The following is a 23731-nucleotide window of genomic DNA, read 5'->3' on the forward strand; positions in this document are numbered from 1 at the left end:
TTGGACTTCTTGCGACCTTAGAAATCCACAAGACCTAAAATGAGTGCAATATGAGCTTTCTAGGTCGATTGGTGGGCTTTGACCGAAACTCACTGATGGACCTAAGTTATTTGGATTTCTGTAAACTTGCACTAGTCGGATAGAGTTGAGTGATAGGAAGGTAGATATAGTATAAAATCTTTGTTTTGATTAAGAAACACTATGGGTCTGGTGCTTGGATGCCAAGCCCAACTTAGTCCCGGTCTGCTCCTAGAGACCAAGACCATGTTGTGCTTATATGGAAGGATCAAGATCAAGTTGGGTCTAATCTCTCCACACCAGACCCATAGTGTTCCTTGATCAGAGCTAAAGTGTAACTGTTAGTATTGGCCCTAGTACCAATTATGAGATGATTGTAAAGAGCTCATATTGTATCATATATCATTATTAATAAAAGGCAAAAGTTGGTTATTATATTTATTGCAGTTCAGTGCCGATTGAATAAATATAATAATGTCCAAGGGTAGTAGGTTCTTATCTACAGTATATCAATTGATTGAATTGATAGTGAGATATTGTAGAGAACACTACTCTTAACTATTCCTAGTCGAGCATTAATATACAAGGACAATATTAATGCATTAAGACTAGCATGTAGGTCAATGGATGACTTGATCTCACAAGTCATGGATATGAGATATCAGGTTGGTACATGAGTATATATTAGAGAATATATGTTGAATGACCCGCCATGAGAATGTTTCATGGATCGTCGTATGAGTGTCATAAACATTCTCATGTGACTATTGGTATGAATAGTTCTTATACCTGAAGTCACTACGATTTCCTACATAAGGAGTTGTATATTTTGGTATCGTCAAACGCCACCCGTAACAGGGTGGACTATAAAGTCGATCACTGGGTATGCAATGAATTATACGGAGGGATGTGAGTGATGTAGATGGGATCTATCCCTTTCATATGACAGAAGCGATATCTGTGGGCCCCTTGATTAGTAGGACACAAAAAAGCATGACCATGCGTAAATAAGTCAATATGAGATATTGAGCTTATTTGATAAGTGTGTCTACTTGGAGATCAAGAAACACAAAGATTGATAAGAGAATGACACGGTCTATGCCTCATTGATCAATCTAGATATTAAGGATAGAGGGACCAAGTCATACATGATGATATCCACGGACAGGTTAGGTCGGATCTCGATTTTCTCGTCACTTGGGTAGCAATGATGCCTTGCTAAATGTCACTCATTGTTTATGTATCGGAAATGTTGATTTGGGTACATTGCCAACGTTACGAGAGTCTATAGGGTCACACGCAAAGAACAAGTTGATATGGAGATGAGTTCATGTTATGAATCAATGGATTAAGTGTAATCCGAATTTGACTCATTGAGTTAGACTCAAAGGGATCCAATTGTTGGATTGAGTCGAGTTGCTTGAGAATCAATGGGTTGGACTCATTGGGTGAACTTGAGTTCACCAAGGAAGTTGAATGGTCAAAATTGAACCATTGGATTGAATGGTTGATTTTGAACCATTAGATTAGAAGATGAAAGGGTGGAGACTCTTGGTATACCATGGGATGGTTATAAATATCATTTGGATGATAATTTGAGTTAAAGGAACAAGTGTTGAGACCCTTGACATTCTTCTTCTTCCTCCTTCCCTTTCTTGGCCGAAATCACCATTGTGGTTGCTAGTACAACCTTGTGATTTCTTCTCCGTCTTATTGTGTTTGTGAGACAAGCGAAGACAAGGCTTGTTCGTGTGGATACCGTAGAGGCGCGGACGCTTGAACGCGCTGAGATCTGCATCTAAAGAAAGGTTGCTGTCGGGATTGCGAAGGGCACGCAACAAAGGTATAATCCTATCATGTAGCTTAGTATAGATTATGAATACAAACAGTTTCTTCCCTTCGCATGGATCTGCTGGATAGAGGATCTAGTATTTTTCCGTTGTGTTTTCGCATCTTTGGCGCGCTAGATCCCAACAGTAACATCATATCTACCTTCCTCTCACTCAATCCTACAGGATGGGTGCAAGTTTACAAAAATTCAAATAATCTAAATCTATCAATGTGTTTTAATTAAAACTTACTGATCAACCTAAAGAGCTCAGGTTGTATCCACTTTAGGTCCTGTGAGTTTCTGGGTTGTATCCACTTTAGGTCCTGTGAGTTTCTGCGATTATAAAGAGTCTAAAGGTGTCCTTCATTACTTATTGTGGGTGGCTCAGAGGTGCTCCAGTATTGTGTTAATTTTCAATTAGAATGCTTGGGTCTGGTCTCCCCAAGTGTTCTAATTGAAGACTTTTTTTTCTCCTTGGTACTTCTAGGGAAGCTGAAACATAGGAAAAGAAGTGCACATTTGGACTCCTAGACACTTCAGAAACACACAAAACTTGGAATGAATGCAATCAAATTTCTCTAATTCGATTAGTGAATTTTGATCAAAGTCCGTTGATGAATCTAGACTATTTAAATTTCTATAAATTTACAACCACATAAAAAAGTAGAGTTTGGAGAAGTTAGATTTGATGTCAAATTTTGATTTTGATTTTAGTAGATAAATTTTAAAAAATAAATCTGAGTGGTATAAATCGACATGTGAGAGGAAGGAATAAAGAGATTTGCTTTCCATGAGTAGAGAGAGAGAGAAAGACGTTAATGTTGTATACATTCAAACCATCAAAATTATTTTAAAATTTAAACGTTTCAAATGTAACTTAGATGCATGGAAAATTGATATATGAAAATCTAATGTTGGCGGGAGGAATAGAACGGGAAGACCACTCAAGTTTGTATGCCTTTTGGTTATTCTCAAAATATGATATGTGATTTAGGAATTTTTTAAATCTACATACAACTTTCATTAATTCACAAATAATTATGCATTGTTCCCAATTGAATAGAGGATGACCGATTTATTATAATGAGACAGAGATTAATTCCTGGTGGTACGCATATCTTCAGAACAAAATTCTTACTATTTTCAAATCACTTAATGCTCGATTATAAATTGATTTTATAATTTATTTTTTTTACATAATCTAAGAATGAATCGTAAAAAATGCTTGAGTTGATCGTAATCGTTTTATGTTGCTATCGAATAGTCCTGCATTGCTACAATCAAATAGTTTTGCATTGACTAAATAATTATTATAACGTATGCATGTTTTAAAATAACAAAAATTATAAATTTTGTACCTCTAACCTCTAATGCAACTCATTGCTCAGTAAACAAATAAATAGTAATAAAAATAATATTTTAATTAAAACTGGCTATAGAATAATTTACATACTTATAGTTTCCACCGTCCGATTGCTTTAATATATTAAAATGTATTATTTATTTTATGTTAGGTCAAAAGCTATGCAGTGGTAATTTATCAAAATTTAAATAGTCTAGATGTATGCGTGATTTATGAAATTTCTAAATCTATATGCGCCTTTCATAAATTTTCAAATATCTGTGCATTGCCTCTGCGTATAATAAGATAGAAATCAATTTTCGATAAATTCCTTCCAACCCTAGTTATATAAGTTAACCATATAATCACTTCCTTTCGCATGACCTGACAATTAAAAATTAAAATATTATAAATTTTGTACATCTAAAGCAAGTCGCTGTTCAGCAAATAAATAAATATTAATAAAAATAATAATTTAATTAAAACTGGCTATAGAATAATTTATATACTTATGCACTGTCTGATTACTTTAACAAATTAAAATGTATTATTTATTTATTTTTGGTCAAAAGATATACAATGAATTAAAAGAGGATGATAAGTTTAGTAATTTATCGTATATTTTACGGTTGGTTCCATGTTCTCGATCTTCAGCTGGGCACACTGAAAGGTCAAGCCATGGTCGATTGCTGTGGGTGTGATCGTCGCAATCAGGTTCGCAAGCGGGGCGTGGAAGCAATGCCATGAAAGTCGGCTGGCGAAGGAGATTAGCAACTAGGGCCTGCGAGATCTTCCTGCCCTCATCCCCATGGCGCCGTGCAATTCGCTCCCCGAGGGCAAGCCCATCTTCTTAGCAATCTACACCGCCGTCGTTGCCGGAATCGTCTTCTCTGCCCTGGTCATACTCTCCTCCCTCTCCGGCGATGGGGGGAACGGAAAGCCGTTCTACTTCTCCGGCACCTGGCTCTTTCCTTCTGCGTCGTCTGCGCCACTCTCATCCCTTCCTCCTCTTTCTCCTCCGCCAGGTAGTTTGTAAAATCACTTATATTTCTTGTTATTTATAAGTTTATAACGGTTTAATTTTTTAACTGAATGAGATAGAACCTGTGCTGTTGTGTTCTGCAGTACCAAAAAACTTTTTGACTTCATATGTCGTTCATGAGATTTTACAGTTTTTTTTTATGTTAATGTCTTGGATAGATCTTAATCTTACAGTTACTAGAACGCCAAAGCAACGAATTGAGCCTCCTAGCATGTTCACAAGAGCTATCTGGGATCTGCCACTTGATACTAAAATGCCGGACATGAAGTTGTTTCAGCTAACTAAGGATATGGTGAAGCATCGTGCAAAAGATAACATTATTATTGTGACATTTGGAAATCATGCATTCATGGATTTTATCGTGAATTGGGTCAAACACTTAACAGATCTAGATATCAGTAACCTTCTTGTTGGTGAGTTAGCTACCTTATAAAATTTCTAGTATGTTTTTGAGAATAATTTTATAATAATTGACTTTGTCTTTTCGGAACAGGTGCTATGGACATCAAACTACTGGAATCTCTTTATTGGAAAGGCATTCCTGTCTTTGACATGGGTAGTAAAATGGCAACAATTGATGTTGGCTGGGGTTCCCCTACATTCCATAAAATGGGAAGGGAAAAAGTGTTGTTGATAAATGCTCTCCTACCTTTTGGCTATGAGATACTAATGTGCGATACAGATATGGTTTGGTTAAAGGTATCTGTTTTACCATTTGTAATTTTTTATTTGCTAGGGTTTGGATGTAGCATGCTTGCAGAATTATGAAACTAGAATAAGTTAATAACGGATCAATACTTGAACTCTTCATCTACCCCAATGATACGTGCCAGATGTTCAATATCCCTATTGCCACAATGTGTAAGATCTTTTAGAAATAGCTGTCAAAGACACTTGAATGTTCACTCTTGTTGGAAATTTGCACACAAGTTTGAGTGACATAACCAATACATTAGACGAATTACATCACCAGAATGTGGCCAGTAGTCGCTCTAAAAGATAAAAAAGAGTCTGGTCTATCTTACTTTAGCTGAAAACATAGTAACCTTCCCTTTTGATCTTTTGTACAAATGTGGCAATAGAGCTAGAAATTTAAATGTAGTTAGGAAATTGGTATAAGATTTGCGGAATACTGCAGAAGCTTCTTCTTCCTGGATTTTTGCCGAGGTAAATGAAGGAGAGGCACCTGAAAACTGTGCTCTTCTCTCCTCTCCTTTCCACTAGAATACAACCTAATTTAGTGAAATGTATATTTAATCAATTTTATCATGAGATAGTAATCTCATGATGTTACACACAGTTTTATGCTTATATACTGGTTGTGCCATTTTTATATTAATCTGTACCTCCAATTGTAATCTCAATTTTGTATTAATCTCATTATGTTCTATATTGCTCATATTGAATTTCGTATGGCTTCTTATACAAATCTTAGGTACTGCCCCTATTCTTCCCTTGTACCAATCATGACATATTCTTGGAAGTTGGAACATAATTTCTCTTTTGTCTCTGTTGATAAGAAACATTTTAAATTTGTGGTTGTTGTTCATTGAAGGCATATTTTTTTTGGTTTTCTTCTCCTATTATAAACATTGTAGTATTTTCGTTCTTCATGGAACAGAATCCACTTCCATATATTGCTCGTTTTCCTGAAGCTGATATCTTAACATCAAGTGATCAGATTGTACCAACAGTCACCGATGATAGTTTGGAAGTCTGGCAGGAAGGTATGTTCTTCTAATATCAAACCAAATTCTAATTGTACCGTCTTGGACAAAACCTTGCTTTGACAACAAATGAGATGCTATACAGTGGCAAAGATAAGATTCTAGGTTGGTGGGGGCACAATTATATTTATGTCTGGTGCTATAATATTTTTCTTCACTTTATATGTATATAAATATATAAACAACTGCTATTTATAATGAAAATCTAACTTGTAAAATGATTATGCCCAACTAACATTGAATAGGTTAATTAAGCAATAAAATTCAAGGCTACTGCTATTTAAGATGAAAATCTTAACTTTTAGAAGGTCATATTAAAACAAACTTCTAACAAGCTGAATAGAGTGTTCAGTTGAAAAGAAAGCCATTGTACCTATTGGGCATTACCTAGATCAACTTATGCCCTCGTTATTTATTATTTAATTTATTCTTTAAGTCTGTTCATTTATTACTATTCTTGGTACACATAAATGCTATTTGAAGTTTGACTAGGTTTCCTTAGTCGTGGCCCATCTGCATTTAAAGTTTATGATCCCAGTAGCAAAATCAACATATGCTAGACACAATTTGATAGTTTTTTTAATATATATATATATATAATATATATGAGAAAATGAATATATGACCACCATTTCACAATTGCATTAGTCTAGTGGGAACTTATTGCAGTTGTGAAAATGTGTTTTAAAAAATATGTTGTATTTGTTCTCTAGATGTTCATGAGAAAGGTCCTCTTACGATTTTAAACGGTCATTCTGATGTCAAATTCTAACAAGAGAACTTTATAGTAACCATAAAAAGTCCGATCTGATATATACAAGGACTTGGCACCACATTGTGATTGGATAATAAAACCAGCATTTATTGTGGTGTCATGCAAAGTGTTGGTTGCTACTCGGAAAACCTAGAGGTTCCACTGTACAAAAATTTTGTACAAAGGTCTGAACCTTTTCCTAGCTACCATGTGTTCTTTTAAATTAAATTTTGGATCGCCTGCGGAACTTAACACGTTTGATCCAAAACTTAATCTATTTGTTCTTTTAGGTTTAGACTTGGATCTCCTGCGGAACTTAACACGTTCGACCCAAATCACCTTAAGTTATTAATTCCATTAAATATTAATTTCCATAATTGGTTCCCAGTACTGACGTGGCGAGGTACATGACCTTCTTGGATATGGGAGCAACCACCACCGACTAGACAAAACCTTTTATGGAAAGCTAATATTTAATTTCCTAAAATAACTTTAGGTTAACCGAAAAGAACAATCAAATCACAAGGAAAAGAAAAACAAAAGAACACTATATCGAAAACAAATTCGAAATACTAGAATCGTATGCCTCTTGTATTTAGTATTATTTCCAAAAATAACTAGTATGATGCGGAAAGAAAAATACTAGTTATACCTTTTAGAAAAACCTCTTGATCTTCTACCGTATTCCTCTTCTAATCTCGGACGTTGTGTGGGCAACGATCTTCCAAGATGAGAACCACCAAGCACCTTCTTCTTCCTTGTAAGTTTCGGCCATCAAAACTTCTTCTAGGATGAAGAGGTTCGGCCACCACCACCATGCTCCAAGGGATGCTAGAAAAGAGACTTCTTTTCTCTCCTTCTTCTCCTTCTTGGTCCACCAAAGCTATCTCCACCGAGAGAGTTTGAAGGAGAGGAGAGAAAGAAAAGGGCCGTACCGAAGAAGAAGAGGAGAAAAATAATGAGAGGCATGTGAAGTCTCCTCACCCCTCTTTTATAATCCTTGGTCTTGCGAATAAGGAAAATTTAATAAAACTTCCTTAATTCTTTTGCCGTTGAAAAGGAAAATTTATTTAATTAAAATAATTTTCTTTTCATCATGTTAATGGCCGGCCACCTTAATCCCTTTAATCGAAATTTTAATTCACACAAAATTAAAACTTCCTAATTGCTTCCAATTTATAAAAAAATTCTCAAATAATTTTTCCCTTCACGGTGGTTAATAAAAGAAAATTTTATAAATTAAAATATTTCTTTTAAACACGTGGATAAAAAAAGTTATCTCTAAAATTAAAATCTCTTTTAATCTGAATAAGGAAAGATATCAAATCTTTTCTTAATCTTTTATAGAAACTTATAAAAGAGAATATTTAATTTTAAACTCTCTTTAAATCATGAACATGATTAAAATTAAAGTTTTCTTAAAATTTAAAATCCTCCTTTAATCAACAAATAAGGAAAGATTTAATTTTAAACTCTCTTTAAACATATAGATGATAAATGATAAGGAAAGTTTTACGAAAATTAAAACCATCCTTTTAAACTACAAATAAGGAAAGAGATTAATCTCTTCTCTTAATCTTTTGTAGAAAGTTATAAAAGGAAATTTTAATTTTTAAACTCTCTTTAAAATCATGATATCCACATAAGAAATAATTTTAATAAAATCCTTTTAATATTCTAGTGGTAGGCCACCCAAGCTTGGGACCCAAGCTTTGGCCCACCTCCAACTTGGCTCATCCACTTGGGTTCCAAGCTAGCTTGGTCAACCCTTGGATGGGTAAGAAGGTGGGTATCGGTGGGTATAAATCTCTATATACTAGAGGCTACGATAGGGATGAGAGGAGGAATTGGTTTTGGTCTCCTGAAAAAATCCGTGTTCGCCCCGAACACAACTTAATTTCATCATAATAATTCATTCCACTAAAGAACTATTATTGAACTATCGCACGATCCCAATTACATTTGGGCTCCTTCTTATTATGAGTGTGTTAGTCTCCTTATGTTTAAGATAACGAATGTTAATTAAGTAACTGACAACTCACTTAATTAATATCTAGCTCTAAGAGTAGTACCACTCAACTTCATCGTTATGTCGGACTCCTGCAAACCAATCCTTATGAGCTCCTCTTGGGACATTCTCAACCTATCACTAGGACACGGTTTCCTTCTATAATCAACAACACACTATAAGTGATATCGTTTCTAACTTATCGGGCTTATTGATTCATCGAACTAAATCTCACTCGTTGATAAATTAAAGAAATAAATATCAAATATATGCTTGTTATTATATTAGGATTAAAGCACACTTCCATAATAAGCGAGGTCTTTGTTTCTTTATAAAGTCAAGTATAAAAGAACGACCTCAAATGACTCTACTCAATACACTCTTAGTGTAATTATATAGTTAAGATAAACTAATACCTAATTACACTCGACCTTCCAATGGTTTGTTCTTTCCGTTATGGTGGTGAAATCATTTATAATTTATAAAGTGCGATAACGTGATCTTACATGTGTGACACCACGTTATCTGATATAAATTAATTGAACAACTTCATTTATCATAAATGTAGACATTTGACCATGTGATTCTTATTCTAGATAAATGTTTATACAAAAGCTAGGTTTTAGTATACACTCTAACAATCTCCCACTTATACTAAAAGACTAATTAGCATATTCTGCCATACATCCGATTCCCAACCCTTCGTCCATCAAAAGCTCTCGCCTTAAGGACCTTGAGTGAAAAGATCTATAGGTCATCCTCTGATCTTGGCGAGAACAACTTCTCCTCGTTTATCGATTTCTCGTATTGGGTGGTACTTGCGCTCTTGTGTTTACTTGCCTTTATAGACTTATGGTTTCTTGAGTTTGCACCAATATTATTACAATAAATTGTAATAATCTTTGAACCAGAATCATATCTAAGTCTATCTTGAGGTCGTTAGTCGTTCGACTTTTATGGCTACCTCGAGGCTTGCCGTATACTAAACTTCATGGTGGAGTCGGAAAAACACATGCTTATCACTCTTCCATAGTTATGACTTTACCTCTAAAGTAAACACAAAAACCCGAGGTTGACTTATTATTGTCCTATCCGGTTGGAAGTCGAAATCCATACGACCCAGGACCAATTAAGCGCCTTGTAGCTAGTATATTCTCTAGTGCCTCTGGGTACTTGATATACGCTTTCTGCAATCCATTGTCAGGTTACTTTGATATCTGCTAACTATGCCTTGGCAAAACAGATTTCATTAGGCTACCAACAGCCGAAGCATAAAGAACCGCCTTTATTTCCTTTATCTCCTTTGATGTCTGAGGCATATCTTTAGATAAAGTTACTCCATCCCGAAAAGTTAAGAAACCTTTCTTGGAATTTTCGTGGCAAAACGAGGATTTTTTCGATATGAAGCTTGGGATAAGTAAAATATTCTTTTCTTGCGATCACTTATTACTGATCTCAAGAATATATACATTCTCCCAAGTCCTTTATATCGAATTATTTGGACAACCATACCCTTACGACAACATTTTGATATTGTTTCCAACTACCAAAATCATATACGTATAGTACAAGAAATACCACCACGCTCCCATCACACCTTTTGTATACAAGACTTATCCGGTTACTAAATCCATAGACTTTGATAAACCGGATGTTACAAGACTGAAGCTTTGCCTCATCCATGGGCGATGAGCTGCATACTCTTGGTCCTTCGATGAACCCTTCGGTTGCTTTATATGGATGCTTTCTTGAAGACTTCCATTAAGGAATCTTTGTCTTGACATCCACTTGCCGAATAGATAAAAGAATCCGGATAGACTTAAGCGTGGCTACCGGTGAAAAAGTTTCCTTTTCATCAGCCTCGCTTTGAAAGTTACTACCTTCCCATCTACCTCTTTCCCTATTATAGACCTTTTACACCCAACGGCTTTTACACCATTTGGTGATTCTACAAGCTTCCGATTTTATTAGAATACATATATTTTAATTCATTATTCATTACTTTGCCAAGACGTTGCGTCTTTATCTTGGAGTGCTTCGTTATATATCGGAGATCGTGTTCTACGTCCTCAGGGATCGAGTCCAAAAATTCTCCCAAACATGAACTATTTAGGTTGCTAACAACCTCCCACTACAACAAGGCACTTTACGTAATTGTGTATCATTTGTGATCGTGTTGCAGTTTCTTGTGATCTCATCTTGTATAATTGGTACTAGATTAGACATATCTTTTATTATTTCCTTAAGAACAAATTTTCTTATGGGCACATAGTTTATTCATAGTCCTTTTTAAAAAAGCGGTCGTTGATGCTATCATGACCTTCGATTTAAGACTATAAATCTACTTTCATTTCTAGGATAACCCACAAACAAGTGAATTCTGTCCAACTTATCATTGTCTCTTGCGTATATGTTTGGATTATCTAGAATCGAATATGCTTGAAATAAACTACGCCTATTCAATGATTCTTTATGAGTAGAGTTACGTCTTTGGAAGGTCTTATATTCACTGGTTTCGAATATATCCTTAAAATGATTTTGGTAATATTCTAAATAACTCATCAATCTACTTATTTCCATAAGAGTCCTATACCTTCCTTTTCTACACCATTCTGTTGGGGTGTACCAGGTGCGATTAGTTGGGATTGAATCCTACTTTTGATAAGTGACTCTAAATTCTCCCAAGAGGTACTGCCACTACGATCTTACCATAGTGACTTTTACTTTAACATTTCTCCATCAACCTTGTACTCTTTGAACTAATCAAGTACTTAGTCTTACGGTACATTAAGTAAATTTATTTGTATCTTGAATAGTTATCAATAAAAGAAAAAATATTCAATACTACCTCTTGTCGGATAGTCATAGGATCACACAAATCGAATGAACCGATTTCAACATATCTTTGACTCCATACCCCTTGGACTTAAAAGCTTCTTGGTTATTTTCCTTCCAAGTAAGACTCGCAGTTGGAAAGATTTCCACTACCAATGAACCCAAAAGTTCATCGACTACCAATAAATCCTACTCAAGTATAACCTAGCTTTAGATGCGAAGATATAATTGGTTCATTTCAAGGTTGCTTTCTCTTAAAATTAGAAGATGTTACTAATTTCCATTTGTTGCATCGTGGGAGTTATTGGATTATAAATTGTCAACCATCATACCGAATAGATAACTTCCTATTTTTCTTGATAACAACTTTGTTCAAAATAGAAATAATATCTATAATAGTTTAGAAACTGAAATCGAGTTATTTCTAAACTTGGTACGTAAAGATAATTACTTAAAATTCATATTTTATTCTTATCGAAGGATAAACATCTCCCATTGCAGCTACCACTTTTACAGTAGTGCCCATGTGGACGATGATTTACCTTTCATTTAGTTGTCGGGTTTCCTGGAACCCTACAATGAATCGCAGACATGATTAATGGCATCTTGTATCTACACTCCGGGTTCCGGTAGATAACACCACTAGACGTGTTTCACTAATGAATTAAATACACTAAATTGTTCTTAGTTCTAAAGGCATACCACCTTAATGTCCAAGTCCTATTTCCAATCATTACAATTGGGACTCTTAAGTCTTTTCTATAGTATGACTACTGGGATTGAAAACATCCTAAGAATCACAAAATATTTGGTCAAGATCAACTTAACATCTCCATGAATTTTGTGTATACAAAATCGAAGAGAGATTTTATTCATTAATTTTATTATCTCGTCAACTTTACTTTATGACGAATAAAATTAATAGTTGATCTGTCTTTGATCAAATATTTGGTCAAAACTTTAATTTAAAATAACATTGATTCCTCAAACAATATTATTTAAATTCACCAACACCTCAAACACCGTGAATTTTGCATGTTAGTGTGGACGTATACAAATTCATCATTTGTAAGAGGAGGGTTTTACCGTTGACTATCTTGTCGATATAACTTTTGAATAAAATTACCTCAAACATCATGAATCTTGTATGCCGCGTTAGTGTGGACGTAAATTGAACATTTGTAAGAGGGTTTTATTAATTTTATTATGTTGCCAATCTAGTTTTAAATCGATAGTTGGTTTCCTTTGGTGCAAGTGATAGTAGTGACTCGGTTGGGAGGATACTATTAAATAAGTGTATACCATTACTTGACCTTAAGTCCATTAATAAGATTATGCCCCTTGGTTGGGGAAGATCACACGCTCTTAATTAACTTCCATAGTCATCCAAAATGTCTATTCTAGTGATCCATAAACAAGCTCGTTATGGAGGAAGGCACTCGAGCCAAAGCTTGTTTGCATCACTTACAAACCAAGATAATGGAGACCATGGGATTTACTTAAAATCCTCTCCCACTTAGTTATTTATAAATGAGGAATTTTAACTACGCTAGCCTACTAAATATGTAAACCAACATGCACACACAGATAAAAGCAATAAATAGAAAATCTAATTTTCAACTATTATGACTTTTATCTCTGGTTGTCCTCCGTGTGTTGTCATCCCATGTCCACCGCTACCGGGTCTAGTTGTCGATCCATCTTGCTCCTTGTTCCTTGCCTCTGGTCCTCAAAGGTTCCACGCCTGATCCACGACATAAATAGAATTTTACATTTTCGATCCTATATTCCTCGAAGGAATATACGTATCTAGATCAAAAATAAAATCTAATAAAACTAAATACAGCTCTATATTTTATAATACAATCATACACACAATAAAATGCCCTCGGCATGTCGGGTCCAATCACACATAATAACTATAAGCCATAATAGTTGGATCTTGCATCCACAAAGTTAGGACATCCTACTATTAACCTGCCTAAATTATGTATGGCATATGCATAATTAAACTAATACCAAATACACGGAGGGAATACCTAGCTCGATACCAATTGTTGGTTCTACTCGGAAAACCTAGAGGTTCCCACAAAAATTTTGTCAAAGGTCCGAACCTTTCCTAGCTACCATGTGTTCTTTTAAATTAAATTTTGGATCGCTTGAACTTAACACGTTTGATCCAAAACTTAATCTATTTGTTCTTTTAGGTTTAGACTTGGATCTCCTGCGGAACTTAACACGTTCGACCAAATCACCTTAAGTTATTAATTCCATTAAATATTAATTCATGTACTGATGTGGCGAGGCACGTGACCTTCTTGGATATGGGAGCAACCACCACCGACTAGACAAAACCTTTATGGAAAGCTAATATTTAATTTCCTAAAATAACTTTAGGTTAACCGAAAAGAACAATCAAATCACAAGGAAAGAAAAACAAAAGAACACTATATCGAAAACAAATTGAAATACTAGAATCGTATGCCTCTTGTATTTAGTATTATTTCCAAAATAACTAGTATGATGCGGAAAGAAAATACTAGTTATACCTTTAGAAAAACCTCTTGATCTTCTACCATATTCTCTAATCTCGGACGTTGTGTAACGATCTTCCAAGATGAGAACCACCAAGCACCTTCTTCTTCCTTGTAAGTTTCGCCATCAAACTTCTTCCAGGATGAAGAGGTTCGCCACCACCACCACGCTCTCCAAGGGATGCTAGAAAGAGACTTCTTTTCTCTCCTTCTCCTTCTTGATCCGGCCACCAAAGCTATCTCCACCGTGAGAGAGTTTCGCCACACAAAGGAGAGGAGAGAAAAGAAAAGGGCCGACCATACCCAAGGAGAAGAATAGAGATGTACACAATGAAGTCTCCTCTACCCCTCTTTTATAATCCTTGGTCTTGGCGAATAAGGAAAATTTAATAAAAACTTCCTTAATTCTTTTGCCGTTGAAAAGGAAAATTTATTTAATTAAAATAATTTTCTTTTCATCATGTTAATGGCCGACCACCTTAATCCCTTTAATCAAGGAAATTTTAATTCACACAAGAATTAAAACTTCCTAATTGCTTCAAATTAATAAAAATTCTCAAATAATTTTTCCCTTCATGGTGGTTAATAAAAGAAAATTTTATAAATTAAAATATTTCTTTTAAACACGTGGATAAAAAAGTTATCTCTAAAATTAAAATCTCTTTTAATCTGAATAAGGAAAGATATCAAATCTTTTCTTAATCTTTAGAAACTTATAAAAGAGAATATTTAATTTTAAACTCTCTTTAAATCATGAACATGATTAAAATTAAAGTTTTCTTAAAATTTAAAATCCTCCTTTAATCAACAAATAAGGAAAGATTTAATTTTAAACTCTCTTTAAACATATAGATGATTTACAAATAAGGAAAGTTTTTACAAAATTAAAACCATCCTTTTAAACTACAAATAAGGAAAGAGATTAATCTCTTCTCTTAATCTTTTGTAGAAAGTTATAAAGGAAATTTTAATTTTTAAACTCTCTTTAAAATCATGATATCCACATAAGAAATAATTTTAATAAAATCCTTTTAATATTCTAGTGGCCACCCAAGCTTGGGACCCAAGCTTTGGCCGACCACCTAATCTTGGTCGGGCCTAGCTTGGGTTCCAAGCTAGCTTAGCCGGCCCTGGATGGTAAGAAGGTGGTATGCGGTGGGTATAAATCTCCATATACTAGAGGCTACGATAGGGATGAGAGGAGGAATTGGTTTTGGTCTCCCGATGAAATTAAGCATCCCGTGTTCGCCCCGAACACACAACTTAATTTCATCAATAATAATTCATTCCACTAAAGAACTATTATTGAACTACCGCACCAATCCCAAATTACATTTTGGGCTCCTTCTTATTATGAGTGTGTTAGTCTCCTTATGTTTAAGATAACAAATGTCCACTAATTAAGTAAGTTACTGACAACTCACTTAATTAATATCTAGCTCTAAGAGTAGTACCACTCAACTTCATCGTCATGTCGGACTAAGTCCACCTGCAGGGTTTAACATGACAATCCTTATGAGCTCCTCTTGGGGACATTCTCAACCTAGATCACTAGGACACAGTTTCCTTCTATAATCAACAACACACACTATAAGTGATATCATTTCCTAACTTATCGGGCTTATTGATTCATCGAACTAAATCTCACTCATTGATAAATTAAAGAAATAAATATCAAATATATGTGCTTGTTATTATATTAGGATTAAGAGCACACACTTCCATAATAACTGAGGTCTTTGTTTCTTTATAAAGTCAGTATAAAAGAAACGACCTCTAATGGTCCTACTCAATACACTCTCAGTGTACTAGTGTAATTATATAGTTAAGATAAACTAATACCTAATTACACTACGACCTTCCAATGGTTTGTTCTTTTCCATTATGGTCGTGAGCTACTGTTTATAATTTATAAGGTACTGATAACATGATCTTCTGTGACACCACACACCATGTTATCTACAATATAAATTAATTGAACAACTTCATTTATCATAAATGTAGACATTTGACCAATGTGATTCTTATTCCTAGATAAATGTTTATACCAAAAGCTAGGTTTTTAGTATACACTCTAACACAAAGTGCACGGTAATAAGATGGCAGGAGGTCAGGTTTTCTTGGTGATATTCATGTTCATAATTGCTTCTCTAACCTGATTTCATTAACCAGTAGTCAGATTTGGGGTGGATAGAGAAGTAATTACCCTAGTTGGTTTCTTTAACCCAGTTTAGGGTTGAGGTTGGTGAAACTGGCGTTTGCTTGCAACATGGCTGCCCTTGAATCAGGATGTAGCAGATTTTGAAGTGCTTTTGAATATTTTTTTGATTGTTTATTAGATATTGTGTCAGCTCTGTGTTAGTGAAATTTGGGTGCTGGTTTAGGTCAAAATTGTGTGAGCCCAACCAATTGACATTCATTTGTTGTGCAATACACTATATTGCATGGAACAAGATGTGAACACAATTTTTAAGTCATAATTTAACTTTTATAATTCCAGGATTAATTATCTAAAAGTCACCTCTCTTATCATTGGTAGTAACTGGGGCCTATAATGTTGGAATTTTCCATTGGCGTCCTACTGTTCCTGCAAAAAAGCTAGCAAAGGACTGGAAAGATTTGCTTTTAAATGATGAAAATATATGGGACCAGGCCGGCTTTAATAATCTCGTTCACAAAGTTTTAGGTCCATCTGTTGAAGGATCAAACGGCCTGGTATATGCTTTTGATGGGTCCCTAAAGCTGGGTATACTACCAGCCAGTATTTTCTGCAGTGGCCACACATACTTTGTCCAGGTAACTCATTGCTGCTTATTCAAATTTGGCATTATATCTTATACTGCTAATTTACATAATAACCATCTTTTCCTCTGCAACAATTCTTTCAAATGTATTAGTAGGCTCTTCACCAGCAGCTTAGGTTAGAGCCATATGCAGTTCACACCACCTTCCAGTATGCTGGTACTGAAGGAAAGCGCCATAGATTGCGGGAGGCTATGCTTTTCTATGACCAACCTGCATACTATGATTCTGCAGGTATTCCTTTTTCCTGTATAACAAGATTCTTCTTCTTCATTCTATGTTAGATGTTCCATCTCAACTGTTCTTAAGCATTTGTTTTTGATTTTTACTGCACCAACTAAAAAGTGTTTGTGCACTGATAGTTGAGTGCCGACCTAAAATCATGTTGTGCACAACCAAGTCTTTTGGAAAACAATTAATTTCTAAAGGATTTGAAAGTAACTATGCTGCTAATGCTTTTTAGAAGGAAAAATTTTCATATCGTATCCAATTTTCTTGTGTATGCTTATTTTTTAGTTGGTAAATGTATAAATGTGAGGTAAATGTATAAATGTGAGATAAATATCTTGATATTTCAAATGTAACTATTTTTACTTTTGTGTCAACTTTTTAACACAAATCTTCTTTTAACAAGGTTCAATTTTAGCTTGCCATCAGCTGGTTAAATCAATGTTGATTTTTTTCTTATGGACATGCCAAATGCTAAGTTATCCTAATTGGACGGACTACTGATGTAAAATTCTTATCCTTCTGCATTGCTGATGAAGTGACTCTATCAGTGTCCCAGTTAGCAATTGAGACAGATAATACCACATGGATTACAGGAGTTAATTCAAATATATTCTTTTTTGTTTATGTATTAATTTGTTCATTAATTTTTAAATCTATTTCAGTTGTGGGTTACAGTTAGTCTGAAGTGAGGAAGCTATTATCACATGTCAAGTATGCCTATTTGAATATCTCACATAGATATTAATTGAAACACTTTGGAATCATGTTGTGCGGAATGCAACAATAACTGTGGCAGTCAATATACTGAAATGTCATGCATCTTATATATCATCAATATCAAAGTTTAAAGTTTTTTCTGATCCAAGGTATCTGTCGTTTGTCGGAATTAGATGTGCTGATACCCAAGTAAGAAGAACTATGGATGCAAAAAAGAAAGAACTATGGCTGGGGGAGTGGATGCTCACTGTGAGGAAACCTCGATAGAGCTAGTAGAAGGAGATTGCCTTGCTGGGTCTCAATGCAGCTGAGGAAGAGAATTTCGTTGGATCTGGAGATGCTCATAAGTTTGGAGGAGCTGTTCCATCATTGTCAATGAGTTGGTGGTGTTAATAGGAAAGAAGAATCAGCCTTGTGTCTTGATGAACTATGAGATTCTAGTTGTGGTGAAGAAAATGACGTTCACAAAAAGGGCATGTGTGAAGATAACTTGCTTAAACAGCTGGAGACAATGCCATTCATGATTTGAAATCTTATACTGATTTGGTGAAATGATTGAAACATATCATTCCGATAAATTATTGAACTCAAAATATTACTTGGCATAGGAAATGTCTCCTATGTTATTGTGTCTCCACATACTAGTTGGCTAGTGGAACAAGATGGTTTAGCTATTTCAGTCTGCAAGGAATGGGTTTTTAACTGTGGTTGATATATCCAACATCATCATCAAATTTTCTAGTTGAATAAGTGACATGGCTAGTCTTAACTAACAATAACAAAGAGGAGTGACATAGTATTTGTATATGTCAGTGGAGGAACCGTGTGTTTTGACCGTGTCGACTGCTATCAAGCAGCGCTGAAATCATGGTGTTATCTTGGTCATTTAGTTGCGTGGTATGTGTAACTCGGCTGACCCAGCAGTTTCACCATTTTACCTTGAATGTCTGGTATCTTTAAATTAATATACCAACTCAATCAAGGGAGACTGCTACTCTGTGTGATGGAGTTTTTTGGTTAGTTTAATGTTTTTTTATCATCAATGAGACTGATAGGATATCTGCAGTGATTTGAGTGAGTCATTATTTGTTTACATTCATTATCCTTTGATTTCCTGGGTTTTGCAGGAGGTTTCTTATCATTTAACCCAGGTCTTCCTAAGACTTTGTTGCTGAATGGTCCGCATACCCTACATTCTCACTTCTCACTCATGAATTACCAGGTAAAATCTCAATTCTAAATTATGATGATTAGTGTTGGTTCTTGTCTATTTGATGTTTCAAAGTGATCAAGTAGGCCAGTGAATCTTCTGTATTATTTCAGATGAAGCTGATAAGGACTGCATTTGCTGTTGCCTCTTTATTGAATAGAACACTGGTGAGGTTTCACACCATCAATAGAAATGAATTTGTACCTAAAGCTTTTGCACGTATATACACGCAAGTATCTGCTGTTGAAGTAGATTTCCTTTCAATTTTTCTGTTAATTTAACCCGTGTTATAAAAGACTTACCTACATAATTTTTTTCTCCTTTTATTAACCTGATAAGCGATACTATAAAGTGTACTCATTGACTACTATCAGTTAAAGCATTCTTAGCTTTTAGTTCAGTGTAATGTTCATGTTTTTTTATTCTTTCATCATTTTATACTTTAAAATTTTATTTTGTTTCATTTTTTAATATTGATATTTTCCAATGCAACATAGTTGATACCTAGATTTTTTGGTAATTGATTTTGAATGTCACTCGGCATGATACTAGATTTTAAATCATGCCTATTTCTATGCGCACTTTCATTCTAAAGATTTAGATGATAAGATATTTTTTCTAGGTATTGAAGTTATTCAGGAGAAGACATTATGTACAGCAGAAAAATATATTCTTGATGCTGGTGTGTTAAGCAAACCTATTAACACTTTTGCCAAATATCAGATAATATTAGGTCTGTGAACTATTATCTGATCCAAATATCTCATATGTAGATCTGACATCTCATTCCTGTGAAATTAGTTTGCCAATTTATTAACTTTGTGTCAAGGTCTTTGGAAGGCAGTTTTCAGGATACTTTGGAATCTCAATTGTCCCCTAACAAAGCTTGTTTATATTGTAGCTGAGGACACCTTCAAATAACAAGATTCATTGATATAGATTAAGCAGTTTCTCGCTGCCAATAGATGATCTAGATCAGGCTACTGAGTTCTTCTAGGAGAGAATCTGAGATCTCAAAAAATAAGCAAGTTGTAATGGTTAGATAGGCAAAACACAAGGTTATGATCTTTGCCACATATGAGCTTGTTTTATTTAAACTGTTATTAATTTAGGTTTTGGTCCTGATGAATCAATAAACATGTATTGGGGTCATCAAGTTGTCATGCTCATTACCTCCAATCTAGTTTTTGATGAGGGCATAAAACAAATAGTTAGATTATCATTTTCCTATAGCAAAGATTTCATTTTTCTTATTTCCAAAGACGAGTTAGTGTGATTTCCCAAAATTCAGTATATCTATAACAAGATGGGGCTTTATGATATTGAAACTAGCTTGAGAGGGAGTGCTGAGGGCCAATTTGCAATAATGTAAGTATACAAGGGTTTTTTTTTTGTGAATTTGTATTATATTATTTTTTTATATAGGTAATGGAGGATTGCAGGCATTGATGGGATTTTTTTTGTTATATTAAGATTAATTATTATTTGTTATAACTCTTAAATTTAACATAATTATACAGATTAGTCTAACTTATAGTCCTTGTCTATGTCTAGGTAATGCCTCCATTATGGTGCAGGTTTGACAGAATATGGTTTGGACATCCTGGAATTCTTGAAGGCACACTGACCAGGCAACCTTTTCTTTGCCCCATGGACCACTTGTTTGAGGTATTTATAGGCTATTTTTTTTCATAAACATAACTATGTTTTGATCGGCCACTTTTACGTTTGGTTGATCAAAATTGCCTGAGATAGACGAGGTCAACCCAAGTTAGCAAAAGTTATTTTGGTCGACTGAATCCAAAGTTTGGCTGACCTAAGTTCAAAAACATAAAATTAGTGATTTTATAAAATTCCATAAAATGATATTCACAGTAGCTTAGTCCTAATCTTTTAAATTAAGACTACACTGTTGATGCCTTTCTTACCCTCTACTAATTTTCACTCAGTGACAAATGTATGTGTTCCTCTCTGCAGATCAATGTCATGCTCAATGACCTTTCTGAAGCAGAATTTGGTCCACAAATAGACTTCAGGGAGTATTCGTTCCTGCAGAATCCTTTAGTGCCCAAACATGTAATGTTTAATTTATCAAGATCTGTCAATAAGAAGTTAATTACAATTTATGAATTTCTTAAGTAGCCATATATTTTCTTCAAATTGAATGAACATTTTTTTTCGCTTGATTAATTCAGGTGAAGGAGTCAGTTCTTGATGTTCAAATGTGCGATCCTCATTCCAGTGGATGTGATATTTCAAACAGATCAACTAACCATGGATTCATACGATTTCCAAGGAACAGCACAGAACAAATGGTACAGATTTTTTACTTTAATTTTTTAGTTCCTTTTCATAAGGATCATTTCCCGTAAAATGTCCAGTAAACAAAGGATGTAATGTTACATTGTTTTTGCTGTGAATGCAAACTAGATACAAGAGTGACCCTTGCATCTAATGCATGTACATGTCTCTAGTCACTAGATTGATGACTCTTTTCTAAGAGACATGACCAGTAACATAATTAATGCTACAACATTTAATTATCAACAAAAATTAAATCCCTACCAAATTCACTTAACAATTCATATGACATCTCTCAATTTGATACATGTGTCCGGCACCAGGCACCATGAACTTTAATTAGTTTACACACATTTTAGTTTTGGATTACGCTATCTGTATCATTTATCTCTACCTTGAAATTACTTGATATGGGTAAAGGAAATTTAAAAAAACGATGTTTGCTCAGTAGAAGCTCTAAAGACCCTATCTTCATGTTGTTGACATTTGCAAACTATTCATTTGCTTGTAGTCAGGCGGCAACATCTGGCAAGTCCCTAATTTTTTGTTCACTGAACCACTTGGAAAACAAAGAACTACAAGAGCTTTTGAAAATTTTGTGCGAGAGTTAGAAGCTTATTTAAATGGTTTTCTTGCAGTATATACAAACATTCTCCCAATACAAGGATGTGAAAGTTTTGCGCTTTTCATCCATGGAGGACACCTTCCAAGGGTTCAGTAGCACTGTAAGCTAACAAAAACATTTTCACTCGTGATTTAACATTTCTTTTCATTTTTATTTGCAATATAATGTTACAAGTTTGCTCAGGAAAGGGAAGCAAAATTCAGAAATCGCGTGAAGCGGTACGTGGGGTTATGGTGTTGTGTGGAGAATCGCAGCCCTGGTCACATATATTATGACATGTACTGGAACGAGAAGCCTGGATGGACACCAGAACCACCTCAAACTAGAAATGATGATCATCCACCATGGCAAACCGATTGAGCTAACTTTATAAGCATGTTCTGTGGATAATAGATGATAATCCATATGATTTTTGTATCTCTTTTTCCCATTTTCAAAGAGATATACCATTGTGGCTTAGTTGTAGATCCATCAGAAGAATCAAATATCCCAGGATGCAAAAATTTTGTAGTCCAAGATCGTCATTATACGAAGCCAATTTGGATTTGGAATGCTATTGGTGATTGGATGGGCGGAGAGAAAACAGGGCATTAAAATAAGAACAGTGCGTCTCTGCTTTCGTTTGTTGGCTGGTGTCACATGTGTTGTGTCTCGTAGCGCTCGCACCAGTGCCCGCTCTGTACCTTTGCGGTGCTGGTGCTGCAGTTGTAGCTTTGGAATTGGACTGAGCATTTAATTAAAATTGAATCGATTCGAATTGAACTGGATAGATCGAGTTGATAAAATATTAATTAATTTGATTTTTATTAAATTAATTAAAATTTTAAAAATTTTAATTTTACGAAATAAGATTTTATTTAATTAATTATATTTTTAAATAAAAATTAAATTAATATGATTATTCTATTTAACTGAATTATAAAATTTAAAATTAAATAAAAAAATAAAAATCAAATTAAAATTTTTAAATTTGAATTGATTTGAAACGATTAATTTAATTTTATCAAATTTTTACTCCACCCTACTTAGAACCTGTCAAACTAATGAAGTGATTGATTGATAAAATCAGACGTGTGTTGCTCTCTGCGTCTCAATTAAATAAAATTTGGTCGATTTGAGAACAGTGTTTCTTTTCAGTTTTCAGACAAAAGAGAAATCCCAAAGTTTTGGCCGAGGATAAGAACCTCATCGAATAAAAGGTCCAGGGAGACTCGTGTGTTCACAACATGTTAAATTGCCTGTCTGCTAAATGACACGCCCAAGCCTCCAACTCGTTAATGAAGGACAAAATTTAAAACACTAGAGAGGCGAGGAGAGGTCATTAAATTGATGGCTTCATCTTTTACCAAAAATAAAAATATTAATTTTTAAAATAGATTACACACGCGTAGAGGACACTTTTTAAAATCAGTAAAAAAAAACGAAAAAGGCATTTTTGCCCGTTAACCAACCATAGTGGAGCAGTCACCCACGAATGTCTCCCGAGGCCCATAATTGACTTTTCCCGGCCCAATATCGGTCAGTCTGGCGCCGAAAAACAAGTGGTCGACCACATAAAACGGTCACCTGCGCCGCTTTTGTCGTTTCGACGACCGACGCTGCAGACCGAGCCAGCCCTGGCTCGCCGGCCGAATTTCCGGACCAGCTTTTTCCAAACCACGAGCCACTAGGCCCCGGAAGCGGCCAGGCACTGGCGTCTGGGGAGTCGCGTCGTCCCAATTTAAAATAGGAAATAGAGCCGTAGACCCTTAAAT

General features: G+C 34.8%; 1 protein-coding gene across 2 annotated transcripts; it reads left to right on the forward strand.

The window, feature by feature from the left end:
• The first annotated feature begins 3811 nt into the window (after positions 1-3811).
• On the forward strand, positions 3812-22533 carry LOC121992152 (arabinosyltransferase XEG113-like). Of its 2 annotated transcripts, none has more exons than XM_042546319.1 (13): positions 3812-4216; positions 4392-4646; positions 4727-4932; positions 5855-5960; positions 16631-16887; positions 16992-17127; positions 18969-19063; positions 19165-19218; positions 20606-20719; positions 21029-21127; positions 21247-21366; positions 21991-22077; positions 22161-22533. In XM_042546319.1, the coding sequence occupies exons 1-13, from the start codon at positions 4000-4002 to the stop codon at positions 22335-22337; spliced, it is 1923 nt and encodes a 640-aa protein (XP_042402253.1). In that variant the 5' UTR covers positions 3812-3999; the 3' UTR covers positions 22338-22533. The 2 variants fall into 2 exon arrangements, with proteins under 2 accessions (XP_042402253.1, XP_042402254.1); XM_042546320.1 differs by having other exon boundaries at positions 3813-4216; positions 4407-4646.
• The last annotated feature ends 1198 nt before the right edge of the window (positions 22534-23731 follow it).

This window comes from Zingiber officinale, chromosome 6B (genome assembly GCF_018446385.1).
Source record: "Zingiber officinale cultivar Zhangliang chromosome 6B, Zo_v1.1, whole genome shotgun sequence".
Taxonomy (NCBI): Eukaryota; Viridiplantae; Streptophyta; class Magnoliopsida; order Zingiberales; family Zingiberaceae; genus Zingiber; species Zingiber officinale.